General features: G+C 40.7%; 1 protein-coding gene across 1 annotated transcript in view; it reads left to right on the forward strand.

Annotated features, from left to right (window-relative positions):
- The first annotated feature begins 1,728 nt into the window (after nt 1-1,728).
- Nucleotides 1,729-16,160, forward strand: part of dapk1 (death-associated protein kinase 1) — a 68,974-nt gene continuing 54,542 nt past the window's right edge. The window contains exons 1-2 of the mRNA XM_070964159.1: nt 1,729-1,894; nt 2,593-2,797. Of these exons, the coding sequence (XP_070820260.1) occupies nt 2,694-2,797 (104 nt within the window). The 5' untranslated portion in view covers nt 1,729-1,894; nt 2,593-2,693. The remainder of the gene's footprint in view (nt 1,895-2,592; nt 2,798-16,160) is intronic.

Consider the following 16,160-nt stretch of genomic DNA (forward strand, 5'->3'; position numbering starts at 1 on the left):
AATGGATGGATGGTTTCTGTGTGAATCATTTCTTTTCACACTCTGGAGATGATAATGATTTTCTCCACCAAGCTATCATTATGTTTAGTTCCAACAAAGAGAAGCCTGGGTCATATATGATGTGTTTACAACTTACTTATAGTTTTCTCAGATGCAGCAGAAATGTGATGTGCATCATGTTTGGTTTACTTTAAGTATGAGGACAAGTGAAGCATCTAATAGCCTCCAGTACTGTGCAGAGAGCGCAGAGATGTTCACAGGTGCTTGATCCACATTCATCATACATGTTTCCTCCATTTGACTGTGAACACTTGGACAAATCATGAACTGAATGACACAGAGTCAGGCCAAACTGCAATGTAGTCTATATCCTCACAAAGGTGTAGAACGGTGCACATTCTGCAGATGGTCTCACATGACGAATGTGGTCTTGATTTGCTCCTCACCGCAGGGATCAGCATCATACTGCAGAGAACTCTGGAAAATTGGATTCCCCCCCTTCAACATTAACATAAGTTTGAGATAAAAAGTGAAATCAAAACTTAAGTCGCCTTTTGTATTAATCTGATCCCAGAAAGCCAATGGTCTAACAATACTAAAATCTGTTATTCACACATTCACAAAGCCAAAATGAATCATTGTCTTTATGTGATGTGGTCAGCCTGTTTTCCACTGAATGACAAACTTTATGAATAAAATCTCTAAAAGCAAAAAAAAAAAAAAGCTATGAAGGCATGCCTCCTTCAAAGAAATGTCATGAACAAAATGGTCAGATAAGCTGTATTTATGTAGATATCTTGGCATTTTATGAATGCCTTAATCTATATATGTTTTATCAAGCTCTTAATGCAATGTTTATTTGTTTTCTTTCCTGCTTTTAGCTCAAATTTTCTTTCGCTCTCTGCAGTGAAATATTACTATTTCTACAAAGGTCTGTAAACAGTCATATCATCATATCACAATCACAACAAAAATTATCTCCATGAACTAATATATAATTATGCAATATAAAGATGTGACAAATGTTTGTGTGATTATTTGATTTGGGGTGATGGGAATGAATATATCATATAACTGGGATTTGATGTGCTGAGTGTACAAAGTTAGTCAAGCATGTGCATTCACTGGGCAATATACAGTAAAGATCAGCCTCAATTCTTTCACATTCAAGAAACCAGAAAAGTGCAGAAAAACAATAAAAACATAGCAATATCATGAACTTTTTCCATTGCAAACTTTTTCACACTGCAAAAAGTGTTCTTTTTTTAAACATTAATATAGCGTACAGAGTTGCTGTAACGTTAAAATTCATTGTAAAAGTGAATAAATTAATATTTATTTTGACAGTTTTACTCTGTGGATATAATCTCTCCCAAAATAAAAAAATATCTGCTCAGCTGTGAACAAGGTAAAAGTGAAAGCTTTGCTGCCCTCGTGCGAGCGAAACAGCTCCTCCAACAGAGCACACAGCGATGCTGCTTTTATGGCACGTAAAAATACAGTAATTACGGCTTCCACGTCGAAAAAGACTGTTTTGCAGACATTTCTGTAGGCAAGTAAATTCCGGTTCCTTTGCGTTTTGATATAACAGAACACAACTACTCTCTCGATTTTTCTTTCATGACAGTCGGGTGTTAGCGTTGTTCGTACACCGTAAAACCTTGTCTGTCCAAGCTGTGTCCTCTAGCGAACTCGAGTCGCTCCGACGTGTGTTGCCAAATTTACTACAGACATTGAACATAGCACCAGGACCAGACTGCCTTACATTGTTAACGTTGATTTCTCCCGTTTAAGCCAGCATTTTGTCTTCCGTGAGCCAAACTGGAGTCACAGGCTCCCATAAAACGCATGAAATCTCGGCTACATTTGTCAGCGGGAGACACAGCGGCAAACTGTAAGATACTTTAGAGTGAATTCATACAATTTGTATCAGTTTTAGGGTCAGGAAAAAGCCTGTAACGCTCGCGCAAACATACTAGCTAACGTTAATGTTGACGATTGTGAATATTTCATACTGCAGAGGAATATACTGGGGCGAGTCATGGTTTTCATTTAAGCAAAACAGTTTGGCTTTTTAATTAGGTTTTTGGGGTTGTGACTCTGTAGTACACAGTTAAAACTGAGTAAAACACCTGTCCGGGTCTCCTCAAGGCATTATTTAAAGAAGACAGGCTAACGATATGACTACTCAGCAGTCATTTTTCTTGCTGGACTGAAAGGAGGAGGAGGAGGCTAGCGTGTTTCCCATGGCTACACCAAGCTTTCACGAAGGGTTATTTGCATTCCGAGCCAGCCGGCGGTGACATAGTTATGTTATATTACTATTATCTTAAAAACTGGCAGCTGTTATAGCCCAATAATTGAAACGAGTGGCCGGGAAAATAATAACGTCAGTGGGGACTGGGAGGAAAGATCAGCTCCAGCAGTCGTGACGTCGCCCTGGAGGTGCAGGTTCACTGCTCAGTCAGTTTGGTCTCCTTTTGTTGACTGAATGCCCACCTTTCCCCTCAACATCTGCAGTCAGGTATCAAAGTAGAGGTCTGATGTTTTTTTTCCTGTATATTTGCAATCTTTTTTCACATGGTTTGGAAGATCTAACATGAGGAGGATCGCTAACTGTAACCCTGCCCAGACCGGAGGCTGCTGGTAGGGATGGTGCCGCTGTGAAGAGCCGGTGTGCCGTTTCGGAGGACATGCCTGTGGTCGGGGGGAAAGGGAGGAAGTGCCTGGACAACATGACTGTTTTCAACCAGGAAAATGTTGAGGAATTTTATGAAATAGGAGACGAGTTGGGGAGGTAAGTTTTTCTGAGATCTGTCCTCATTCGCAGTGCGAATGAACTTCCCCTTTTCATGGTAGAGTTGTGAGAAGGAGGGTAGGGAAATACCTTATTTTTATTTCTAAATGTAGATGATATTTATATTTAGCTACAACATTTAACCTATCTATCCCAAGTGTTCATTTAATGGTCCTAAATATATATGTTTTCATGCCATGCTGCTCCCACAGCTCTGCACACAGATGGGTTCGGTCCATAAACACATACAGTATACCAATGCATACTCTTTTCAAGCATGCATGCATGCCCACATACTCTGCCTGTGAGCAGTCTGCAGGACATGCATCCCCCCACCTTGAGTGTGTCTGATTAATGCAGTCCATAATGTATCATTGTCAGTGATGAAGAGGTAAGCATCTGTTACTGTGGCTGCCTCTTCCTGGAGATTTGTTGCAGGAGGTGGCTGACGATATCATTACAGGGAGAGGATTTACATTGTGGCACAGGCTGGTTTCAATTCATCCAGACTGTGTTTGGTCAAAGGTGAATGCTTGACAGTGATGATTAAGAGGCTCAATTTTGATAAGGCAGGGTAGTTTCTAGAAAGTGTAAATGACAGAGCAGGGTGGTCACATTTAGGCTGAAGGCTAAGCGATATCCTTGATTTGCTGTGCCGCCCTTTTGAATATGAAAACCATAGTGTAAGACACAGTCTAACTTTACTGCTTACCAAAAAAGCACATTTGCACAACAGTAAAGGTAGAAATAACAGAGGCAAGGGTGCATGTATCCCCACAGTGGATCACAGACACCTTCTCAGATGACTGTCAGAAACATGGAAATGGAGTCCTGGTTATCAAAGCAGCACATGTACGCTGTGTTGGTAATAATCAACCAGTTGTTTTCTGCTGTCCAGAGCCTGTCTGGTAACACACTTCTCCTTTTAGCACTCACCTTTCGGCACTGTGGGGGAGAGCTGAAGTTGCTCTTGCTGTTTCACTATGCTGCTTTGGTAATAGAGACGAATGGGGAGCTTTGTGTAATGGGATTGAATTTCTGGCTGGAGGTAAAGAAACGGCTATGTGAGCACGATAGTCTCATTTGGTCGTCAGTCCAACACAAGGATCCATTCTCTATCGTCGTTTGATTAGGAGACTAAAGATTTTGCATTGGGCTGTCTGCCATCGTGGTGTGATAAACAGGAATTCTTCAACATTCAGCTTTGCTTTATCGTTAACATTTAGTCAGTGTTCAGATATCTTATAAAGGCGTCCATGGAAGCTAGTATTTTGTGTGCCCCAGTGGAGAAAAGCCCAGAGTATTGCACAAGTCTGTTTTTAGAAGGATTTTATTCTGTATGAGACAGAAGAATTATGTATGACTTGAGGGGAGCTCAAGGCTACTGCATACTGTGAAAAAATAAATATAGCCCACTTCATGGTAAATCTAAATTCTGGTTAATTTACAAAACTCCATAGATACAAGTACAGTTGATAATCACTATTAGCCTACTTTTGAGACTACGTCTATAATATCTACACATGAACACATAATAATCTGTCTATGGAGACATGCTTTGTCTTTTTAAGTTTTTTTTTATCCTGTATTATTCATGTGTATTCTATGCCAATGCGTTTGCCTATTTTTTAGTATTTTGCTAGCTGTAACAACTTAATTTCCCTGGCGTGGGATCAATAAAGCTTTATCTCATCCTATCTTAGAACTGGACTCATGCAAGGACCACTCATACAAACACATTTGTTGAAAAGTTGTGATCACAGAAGTTGATGGATCTATTAATGCTATGAAATTGTGTCAGGTCTCCTTATGCCACTGCAGGCACTGCTTATTTTATGAGTCACAAACACTCAACATTCATCAAGTTGAAATAAGAAATGAAAAGGCAGTTTTGAAGGCAGTTTTGTGCAGTTTAGATAGTTTGCTGAATCTGATGAGGAACACTCGTACCTGCAAGCCTCACAGAAAAAAGAAGTTAAGGACAAGAATATGAAAATGTTCTTGTATGAGACCAAGCAATGATGAATATCATGCTGTGTTTCCAAATCTTTTTTGAGTTCAGTATGTTTTTACATGTTTTAACTTGGGTGAGCCAGAGTTATCTTATGATGAAAACTGGTGAGTCTGCCTATTCATCAGATAGATTACATCAGCATGACCTGCACTGTAGTGCCTTGCTTGCGTAAAGACAGAGAGGCTTTTGATGTGACTGTATCCCAGGCCCAGCTCTGGCTGACATTGGAACGAGGACCGTTGGGTTTGGCAAACTGGGAAAATGGGAAATAACCCAAGCAGGAACTTTATCCTTTAACGAACACTGACACTGTCTGCTTTGGTGTGCATGCATTGAAGACCCAAAGGCTGGTGAAACCGAGCATCTAACCTGCATTAATATCTAGCCACAGTGAGCATGCAGGCAGTATAATGAGGAGGAGAGTGTGGAAGAAGCAGTGCAGCTGCAGAATTCAGTACAGTACAGCCAGATGAGATGTGTAGTGCTCATTTTAGGGTGTGGTGTGCAGTATAATCCTGTCTCAAACGTATGTTTCTAGCCACTGGAATCACCTGTCTTTCAAGCCTTCACCCTCCAGAATCATTTTTTTCTTCAGACTTGATTTATTCATTGTGTGCACTGTGTATGTGCGATAACTAGCCAGCTAGCTGGCAACTCTGAGAACTTGGAGAACTGGAATTATAAGAGGTGCAAAATGAACTATCAGTCAGAGAAATGCTGGTTAGCTTTTGAGCCTCCAGGCGATGTGTCAAGTTGTTACTGGCAGAGGTGCACTGAAGAAAGTGTGATAATCCCAGGTAAATGCATCAGTGGTCAAGTTCTCCCTTTTGAACTGTGTCCAAAAAATGGCCAGTTAGTCTGTATCCCAGACGTGTTTTAACGGGCTCCTGATAGAAATTGCCACTGCTGGTGGTCACCTCCAAACCATTTCCTCTAATAAGTCTGGCACTGGCCACATCTGTGCTCAGTTGATCCCTCTAATTGCCTCACACATTGCCAGAAATTTGTCACTTCGTGTCTGTAGATCAGCAGGGAATTACTGAAGACATTACTGCTACTGGCATCTCAAAGGATCTCTAATACCTCCTCAAAGTGATGGTGGAGTGAAGGGAGAAGTATCATTGAAGTGTTTAACAGCGTAAGGGTTTCATCATGGTGAATGAATTGATGAGGAAAATAGTCATTAGTTGCATCTCTAATATTTCTTTTATAACCAATTTCATGGCAAAGAAAAGTTGTTTGACAGAAAAGCTCTTAACTGAAAGCCATACTTAATTAGATTCTTTTGTGGCCCAGCAACTCTCAGGTGACTCTCTCTCTGTTGTTTGGGGGTGGGTGAAATCTGGGACACTGTACAGCCTTTAATCAGGAGTATTTTTCCATAGCTGTTATCAGAAGAGAAATCCCATCACGTCACCATAACATTGGTCAGACCATAACATGCAATAATTTACGATTACCTTACCTTGCTTCTTCTTCAGCAAAATTGAGCTGCATCGAAGTCTGCATGGAGAAACAGGAGTAGAATTACTGTTTGTGTCATGTGAGTTGAGTTGATTTTTTTGTTGTTGTTGTTTTGCTCCAGTTTCCATGTTGTCATTTGTTTGGAGACTCACTGACTCAGCCACTTTCTGGCTGACTCTGGGAGAGAAAGATGAACTAAGACATTAGGCGACTGTGGAAAGCATTTTGTGTGCCTTTCATCTAGCACACACACACTTTTACACTGCATATTTTTGCAGTGCTCTGCCTCTATCATTAGTGTGCATTAATTGACCGCTGTGTGGCTCTCTACCAATTGGCCCTCCTTTTGTGTCTATGATGTGTGTGTGTCTGTGTGTGTCTGTGTGTATGTGTGGGGGGGGGGGGGTTGCCATTTGCAGAGGAGGAGGAGTTGGTGTTTTTCAGTAAGGATTTTGAAATGCAAATGAATGTAAAAAAAGCATTAAACTGGGACTGTATTTGGGTTATTCCTCAGTAAAATCCACCCCAACGACAAAATTCTATGAATACAAAATGGGATTATATGCAAGACACTGATGTGGGCTCCCATATTAAATGGTGATATAATTTAGAATTTCTTTTTCCTCTCAAGAAACTGCTGGTCTTTATGCAGACTATTAGAAATAAATCTACTGAATATTCACTACAGCAAACTGTGACATCCTTTCTTTGAACACACCAGTACCAGCTAATGCCATGCGAACACTCTGCGCAGACTGTGCCCCAGCTACTGACCTAGATTTACCCCCTACCCTGGGTTACTGGGTGGAGGGGCAGTCTGGGTGGCAGGAGTGGCCTTGATGAGGCCCGCCAGTCACTCTCCCACCCTAACCCACCCCCCTCGACCTCAGGGAGCAGCAGCGCTGTCACATTAATGCAGTGTTGCCATTTTTTGAGTTCTGAGTCTGAGGATTTGGCTTTGAGTGGATTACTTTCAGTTTATTCTGCCATTGTTAATAACATTTTATAATAACCAACATATCTGCTCAATGTTTATCATTGGTATCAGATGTGGGGAGGTCAAGAGGTCAAAACTGAGAATTCATACTGTGGAAGGACGACATATATAAAAAGACATGTTTCTGTGGTGCCCACCTTTTGTATTTACATTTCAGTCATTTAGCTGATGCACTAATTTACTACTCCGAGTACACCGAGTGCAGGAGCACATTCAGCTTCAGTCTGTATTGCCAACATGATCTAGCTGTAGTAAGGAGTGTATGTGTCAGAGAGACACGTTGATATTCCTGTGACTTAGAGATCATCATGCAAGAGAGAAGTGCCAGAAAAAGAAAAGTCAGAAAAGAGCCGAGATCAGTATGCAGTTTGTTTTCCTTGAAAATGAGTGAAGCAGATTATTGTGTAGCTTTCCTGGCAGACAGTGTTCCTGCAGGGTTGAGGTTTGAAGTCAGATTTTCTTCCGTATCTTGCTCTGTATGTGTCTCGGCCTGTCCATCTTTGCCTGGATGGATTAAGCCTCGTGATCATTCCAGTCAGACGTCTTCAAATTACGGTCGGCTTCAGAGTCAGAGTCAAACTGAAATCTGACTCATTTGGGATGTCCTCGAGGAGCATAATGAGTTATTTTCAATTAATCTCTGCAGTCAATGGAGGATAGTTGGATCCCTGCCAACTGTGTTAGCGGGTGAATGGCAGGGGTGTTATGCTCTGTGTGTGTGTATTGGGGTGGAGGGGGAAGTGCCATCCTGTGTGGTCAATTAGGAGATCTGCAGGCAGCCGAGTGTGGAAACTGTGGGGCTATAATCATTGGGGAAAGACAGCTTTCCCCTTTCCTCTCTTTCATCCTCCTTGTATTACTTTGGCACTCTTGCTAATACCCTGTCACAAGATCTTCTCCCCTGCAATTAACAGTAACAAGTCTGATGACTGTACAAAAGTAAACTGATGCTACTATACATGAACATGGAGTCTGTTAGTCCACTAATAGTACATAACAGCCCATAGTAGTTGAAAGTGGTCAGATAATTGATCAGACACAAATAGTGAGAAATTTATCCTATCTGAAAGGCATATTTATTATTATATTATTATTGTATTATACATTACATTCAAGAACTGAGTTTGTTATGTAACACTCCTTTTGATGAATTTTTTTTTTTTTGGAATACCTATTCTCTTATCGCACATGCTCATCCACTTAAGTCAAAATCATATCCCTGAGAAGACCCAGTGCTCGACTACAGTTACTGAAAGCGCTGGTCATCTGTCAACAGTGTAAGGCTTGCAGGCAAATTCTCCTGTCAGTGAGTACATTCAGGGAGTCAAGACATCAAGACGTGCAGCTTTCATACCGACAGCTGAATATACTCGAACACTTCCTCCTGCTGTCCCACGCCATGCTTTGTTTGCCATGTCTTTGTTTGATTATTAACAACAGCACGAACCAGGAAGGAATACTGAAGTATTTTCCTCACATCTAACTTTAAAATGCGTTCATTTTGGCACACTGACCATTTCTTTTTTTGAGGTTTTGTGCATCATTTTTTTCATGTGTCCTCATCTTAACACTCAAAAAAGCCCGTTGCTGTCTCTACACTCTCTGATTGATGAAATGTTCTCATGTGTGGGTTTATTTGCACCCAGGATAATTTGAAATATCATCAGCCCCCAGAGGGAGTTGAGATCATTGTTGAGAAGTGTTCTGAAGGTTTAAAGTATGGCTATTGTGAACACTGATATAACTAAAGCCTCAGTCTGGCTCAAGCTTGCCTGACTGTAGCAGTGCAGACTGAATGACTGATTCTGCAGGCTGTCTGGTTAAAAAAAAAAAACTACAGCAGAGCAGAAGCCTGAGTTTCTAATCTTGAGCTTATTTAAGTGACAGGATCTGCACTGAGCATTAGGTTTTTCCAAGCCTCAGAAAAGGTATATTCAAATTGGGATTAGTGCTCTAATTTTAATTGCTATGTGTAACCTTTGCACATAGTGATGTGGTTAGCTGTTGAGATGTTTCTCTTAGAGCATCGCTGCTCATTCAGGTGATGAGCTTAGTTCTTTGTATTCCCTGTTTTTGTTTGGCACAAGTTTCCAACTTCACTGACAGTAGTTTGGTGCTGTCTTATCCACTTAATGACCAAACAAGGCTCTAAGTGGCCAGTAGTCCAACTTTTATAAAACGTTGTTACTGATATGAAAACAAAAGCATGTGGTGTGTTCAGCCGACTCAGCCAACCATGGAACTTATTTACCAACTTATCTACACAATATTAAAGGTTTGTTATTTTATTATCTAGAAGTTTATTATCAAATTGCTATCCCCATTGGTGTTAATATTGTTTGTTTTTGCCAGCCCCACCTTGCTTAAAGATGTGCTTCTCAGATCAGCCCTGTCTTTTAAATGAGGTGGGAGTAGATGAGTAGATTGCCCATTAGTTCATAAGCTTTATGGCCCCAGACATGGTTCATGCAAGTGCATGAATGCAAATGAACAATGTCTGGCCCAGCAGACACAAACGTGTGATCTCCGGATCCGGTGGAGGTAACAAACCTCAGTTTTCAAGGGGGCAAAATAAAGCTAACCAGAGCAATTACATGACCACAGTATTATGTTTTCAGCTGCATTCCTGTCTGAGTGAAGAGATACCTAGGTGTCATAAACATACCTAAGCATACAGACATGTTCAGCTGGAGCTTTATCAAACTGGTCAGCCATGGTCGTTTTGAGCTTGACTCAAGTGAATCACATTTCATTCACATTTCATCAAGTTATTTGAGGTGTCACACTGCAGTCCACAGTGATGCATGAAATCCCTCTTGCGTAGCTCCAAGTCTGCTTGTGTGGAGCATGTTTGGGGCTTTTGGTTTCAGTAGTGCTGCTGCCTAAATGTCAATAACACTCTTTTATCATGCCTTGCGTAAACAGAAATACAAAGTGAATCAAGGGATATTGCAAAAATTTTAAACCAGTCTATCTGGTCCTGTTAGTCCTGTCACAGTTTGATGCCAAATATTTTCTGTTGCTTGTTTCTAGGTGGATCATTGTTGTCATTCTGAGTTGCCTTGGCAGTGTTCATACTCACTGTTTGTTATGTTTGGTCTCCTTGAATGTGCTTTCTGTGGATCAGCCTTTTGTGTTGTCTGGGATGTTTTTCTGCTTTGATATCATCAAAAGAAAGGGCAAAGGCTTTCAAACTCTGTTCAGCCTTAATCAATATCAGCGAGGTCAGACTGGAGGAGACAAATTTCAACTCTGTTAATCTCACAGTCATTACCACAAATCATAAAGTGCAGTATTTGAATGTCTTTGAATGTATTTGACTCGTCATTTTATAGATTGTCTCATTACAACAGGGTCACATCAGCACATACAGTAGCGTCTTTGTGAAACCAACAATCCCTGAGTCATGACAGAGTTAACCACCTTGAAACCTGCTGAATGTCAGTTTCACCTGGCATATAGGGGCCCTGTTTTAAAGAGCAAGCACAAAATAAAACAGGAGACGATAGATGGACCAGCTGAAGCACCAGCAGCCCCCCTCCTCACCTCCTGCCACCATCTCCTTGGTTGTCAGAACAACGGTCTTGCACTTCTCCCAATTTGTATGCACAGCCTGATATCAAGCTGGTTTCTGTATTTGCCTCTGTCTTTCTTAGCCCTTCTGTTAAGCTAATTGAGCACATAAGTATCTACAGAAGACAGTTCCACCAAAAGCTTTCCATGTTCTGTGGGCTGTCTGAGATGCGTTTAACAAAATATCCGATTTGATGCAAAGAACTGTGTTGTCGTGGTGGTTTGTCTTGTGCAATTCAGAGGATCCAACATGTGATCCAACATTATTAGCTGGTTTAAATTAAAAGATTAGAATTGAGGTTGGGTGTTGTAATACAGTTTTGTGGTATTGACCAGTGTATCCTGTCTAATATCAAAAGCTGCCATTAAATGTCTGATAATGGTATATTTTGATCAGATTGTTTTGCCAGTTTTTGATTTTTAGCCATGCTAGCAGCAGCAGTGTCAATCGGTTGGTTGACCACTTTGGTTGTTGAAATATCTTAACAACTATTTGATGTATTTTCCTTGAAAATTTTGTACCTACTTTACTGTCGGATTAAATTATTGGATTGCTCTGACATTTGGTACAAACAGTCACGTCCACCATACATCTAATAACCTTTGTGCTCGTCTGGCTATCCCATTTGCGCCATCATCGGGCCAATTTAATTAGTCCGCTACTTTGGTTTATGTCCAGATACCTGCAAGACTAATGCCATTCCCATCAGCCTGAAATGTACTTTGCATTAAGTGCGAATCAACAAAACACTTAACGGAAATGGTAAACATAGTAAATACCTTTTAAGCATCAGCATTTTAACATTGTTATTGTGAGCTTGTTAGCATGCTGGTGTTAGCATTTAGCTCATAGCTCTGCTGTACAGAAAGTATAGCCTCACAGAGCTGCTTGTTTGGCTCTTAGTCTTTTACTCTTTGTTTCATATTTATGCAAAGTTGCTTGTGTTTAGACAACATTTAACATTTGACAACTTATGTTCCTTTCGTTAAAAGAAAAGCATTCTCAAATTTCTTAAAGTAAGGGGCTGTCAAGAAATACCCAGCTCACAGTAGAATAATATTGACCTGGCCAGTTGGTGTTGTATGGATATGAGAAAAGGTGACTAAATTATTTTACGCCATGACTTCATTGTCAGCAGTGTGTGAAATCTGCTGTGATGTATGCCTCACTGTAACCCTAACCCTGTCTGAAAGGATTCTAATCAGTCCTGCATGGCAGTTGTTGGATTTACAGAATATTTGCTTAAATTATGAAGCATTGGAAGCCTTAGAATCAGCATGGAGGATAACTGAGAGCTTCACAGTTCATTGACTCATTCCATTGTTTCACATTTAATGTTTATCAGGCTTTCCTAATTAGCTCTGCGTGATTAGTTGATTCTCAAGGACCACTGTTAGAGGAGGTGGCACAGTTATGACCATTGTTCATGACATTTGTCCGGATCATTTGTTCTAAAACTAGCACAGAGATCATTAGAGGGTACAAGGGTGATCATCTTCATATCCATGTACTGGGATGAATGTCTGTTTTAATCCACATCTGTACCTCTGTAGTGACTGATACCAAATCAAATCTCTGGGATCATTATAACAGGGATCTAGCGCTTGAGGAATCTGTTCATGAGCTCTTAGCAGTGAAAATGTTGGGAACCATGGTGGCTGTAGATCATAACAACTCTGAAGATGGTAAAGGGAAACCTTTCACCTCTCTTTACCTCTAAGCACAATGTATCCATTGTTGGTGCTCCCTTAAAACCTTGGAGCTGGGGTGGTGAATGACATTCCTCTGACATGTTGAATTGCTTTTCACTGTGGCTACTAGACAAGGGCAAACACTGCCTGCTACTCATTTAGCTTTCTGTCAGTAATATGTCTGTCAGTACTGTCGCTTATAGTGTTTGAAACTGCAACTGTGACTCCTCCTTCCTGACTTCACATTTTGCTGTTAGACCATAAAAAGTCTGTAAATCTGTTCAAGTCACAGCTGTCGGAGGTCTTAAATCAGTATTTAGGTTTTGAATTAATGACTTTTAATCTTTATCTTTTAAATATTTGGGGTATTTATTATAGAAGTTGGTGTTGTTTTTAAGATAACGATGCACAGATACTGCTTTTTGTCAGACCAAGTACAATACTTACATTTGGGTACTTCCTGACATCGAATACCAATGAGCATGGAGAGCATGGAGTAATTCCTTTGCAATTCTAACATGCTCAGCACACAGATACACGCACCCACCCACACACACACACACACACACACACACACACACACACACACACACACACACACACACGCACACACACATTTTACCTCAGATTGAGTACAGTTGCAATGCAGTAGAGTGGGTTTTTTCCATGTCAGCAAAGCGTCTCTTGACGGCCTCATTTGTTTCTTTGATTAAAAGTCTCTGAAGCACAGTCATAACAGGAATTCCATCTGATGCCAAAGCATCAAAGGTGCTCACTTTTCAAGTTAACTCCTCAAATGGAGACAGAACAGATAGACTGTTCCTGAAGTGTCCACTGATGAGTGGTGAGATTGTCGGGGATCTCATATCCGGACCCAAATATTCCCAGAGCCTGCTTCTGCTCGATGAGAGACTGTTTGCTAATTCAGTTTCTGTGATGTGCTGATGGCTGGGAATGTCATACCTGGCCTCCAGTGCACTCAGAAGAGGACACAATCCCCAATAATCTCCAGCGGACAATGGCTGGTCATCAAGAGCAATGTGCTGGGCAAGAGCTTCTGTTATTTACCACCCATTAGTTGTCTTTTGACATTTTCTCTTGCTTCTCCAGCGTTTGCTGGAGTTTGCTGGTTGCTTTGTTTCTATTATGTTCTTTGTGTGTTTCCTGTCAGCGCTCCTGATTTTTCATCCTGTAGAAATATATGGTGGTTTAAGTGAAACTGAGGTCTCCCAAGATAGTTCAAGCACAGTTTAGCCAACCAGAAACTAGATCTATCCGTGGACATGGCATTATTAATATTAGATGAATGAGCTCCAAAAAAAAAAAAAAACCCTCCTTCAGGACATCCTGGAAAAATCTATATCTGTAAACAAACACTCTCACACATACTCTTCTACTGCCACCCAGGATTATCAACCATACTCTTCCTTCCTCCAACCAGTGCTGGTTCCTCTTCTCAGTCTCTGAATCCTGTTGCTGTGGTTACCCCTCCGCTATACACAATGGCATGGTGGTTGCATAATGTTTTTTTGCCTGTGCAGTTTGTGGCCCACACTACAGCTGAGTGGGCAGGGAGCACTCCGAGCCGCCCTCCCACACTTCACTACATGCTAATGAAAAGCTTGGCCTCACCAGGGAGTTTTCACACTGAATCATATTGGACGACAGAGAACCTCAGAGCCTGTGGTTGCTGCCCTGCTGCAAAGGCAAAGTCCTTTTGACTTCTTTGTCACTGGAGTGGCAGTAAAATTGATAGTGTTGTCTGAACTTAGTAAGACTCAACTGGCTATATAGGTTTGAAAACTGATTAAACAGTCTTTTCCATCAGGGTAGCAATTGTTTGAGTGACATGTCTCCTAGCAGTATGCAAGGAGACAAAGCGTACGCTTTATTTTTGTGTCTGGCTCAATGTTACCTTGTGGGATTTTCAGTGTCATCATTCTTGAGTTTGTTTCAAGAAGTTGGAGAGATATTGTAGGATCACAACTTGTAAGGACCACTATCTGTAATAGCAGGACAAGTGTCAAAATAATGATTCATATGTTGATTCATATGTTGCACTTACTATGTAACTTCATCAGACACAATGCAGCAACATTTCAGCACAAAACCCAAATATGTTCAGTTACACAGATGATGAAAAGCAGCAAATCATCACAATTGAGAAGCTGGAGCTGATGAACGTTAAGCATTTTTTCTAGGAACTTCTTAACTTCGGCTTAACAGCATGTTAAACGATGTTTTTGTCAACTGAGCATATTAAAAAGTTTCACTCAGAGGTCTTTTGTAGAGCATAGAATGGAGGCCTCACAGATTGCTATTTATAATTTGACAGCAGTATGTAGTTTCTGTTCTGGTTTTTAATCTGCTCTCTCATCTACACTTGCCATTTCCTTTAGCACATGAACACCCAAGAATTATCAGATGTTGAGAAAATGCTCAGTTGTATCATCTCTAGTTCTGTGGTGAATTTGGGCACTGACAAAGGATGATGTGCAGTGCCCTGGGACTTTATTCATCCCCCATGAGCCAAAGACAATTCAATTAATTAGAGAAGCAGAGCTGTAATTGCAGCGACCAGGCACAAAAGCAAATATTTTTGTTTTCCTTTCATCTGATAGATGTGGATGAGAAATGACCCAAATTCTCACTGGGGTTTATTGGAGAAAAAAAATTCCCATGCGGTTGTTAAATTGAGGTTGATTGAGTTGTTCAAGAATTCAGCTGAAAACAAGGAAGTGACCAGATATCTAAGTTAAAAACTTTTGCAAAGATTTCCATGAGAAGTTGGCAGGATCAGCAGTGAGTAACTGGTGAAATATGATGCACATTTAAACGAAGCCATTTCCTACTTTCGCAGTTGTACTGCTCTTTGCCTCACTTTCACTTTGTCTCTAGTTTTCACTCTCCTGATTGCCAAATATTTTGGCAGAGAGGTGCAGCAAAGATGAGTTGTATCCTCATCCAATATTAATCTGATTTGAAATGCATAAGACACCATTGCACAGCGCATTCAGTGTTTATCAGAGAGTTGTTTTTCTTTGGATTGTTACCCAAAACACTTGGCAGTTCTGTTTAAACCTCAGGTTTGTTACCAAATCCATAAAAGCAGGCAGCTGCTTCGTTTTCCATTCCTTTTGGACAGAGGCGCTTGGCCATCTTGCTTCTTGTGTAAGTATGGAATAACTTGACAAATCAAGATTATTCCCTGCAAAATGAAACCGCAAGTATATACCCCAGTTTGTTTAAGTTGTAGTATATATGAGTATTCACACTATACATTCAGATTTCTGTTTCACATTGTTAGGCATGTATGAAAACCCTAAAACACCACTCCATTTCATCGTAATATTTCCAGTTTCTGTCCTTCACCTAAAAAGCAGTCTTTTCCAGCAAGCAGGTGGTAAGCAGTAGTGAGGTCACTAATTTTCTTTGAAACACATATTGATTTGCTGAGACTAGCTGTTGTTGGAGTATTGCAAACTTAGTGTGAGTGGGCACATTCAAGCACCTCAGCTTGAAATAAGTTAAATAAACGCAGTGCAGGCAGTTGAAAGAGAGGTTATGTAGTGTTATTAGTCTGTATCTCCCTGTTTATTCCACTTGTGAAGGCCTCCTGCCTT

The sequence above is a fragment of the Chaetodon trifascialis genome, chromosome 6, assembly GCF_039877785.1.
Source record: "Chaetodon trifascialis isolate fChaTrf1 chromosome 6, fChaTrf1.hap1, whole genome shotgun sequence".
Lineage (NCBI taxonomy): Eukaryota > Metazoa > Chordata > Actinopteri > Chaetodontiformes > Chaetodontidae > Chaetodon > Chaetodon trifascialis.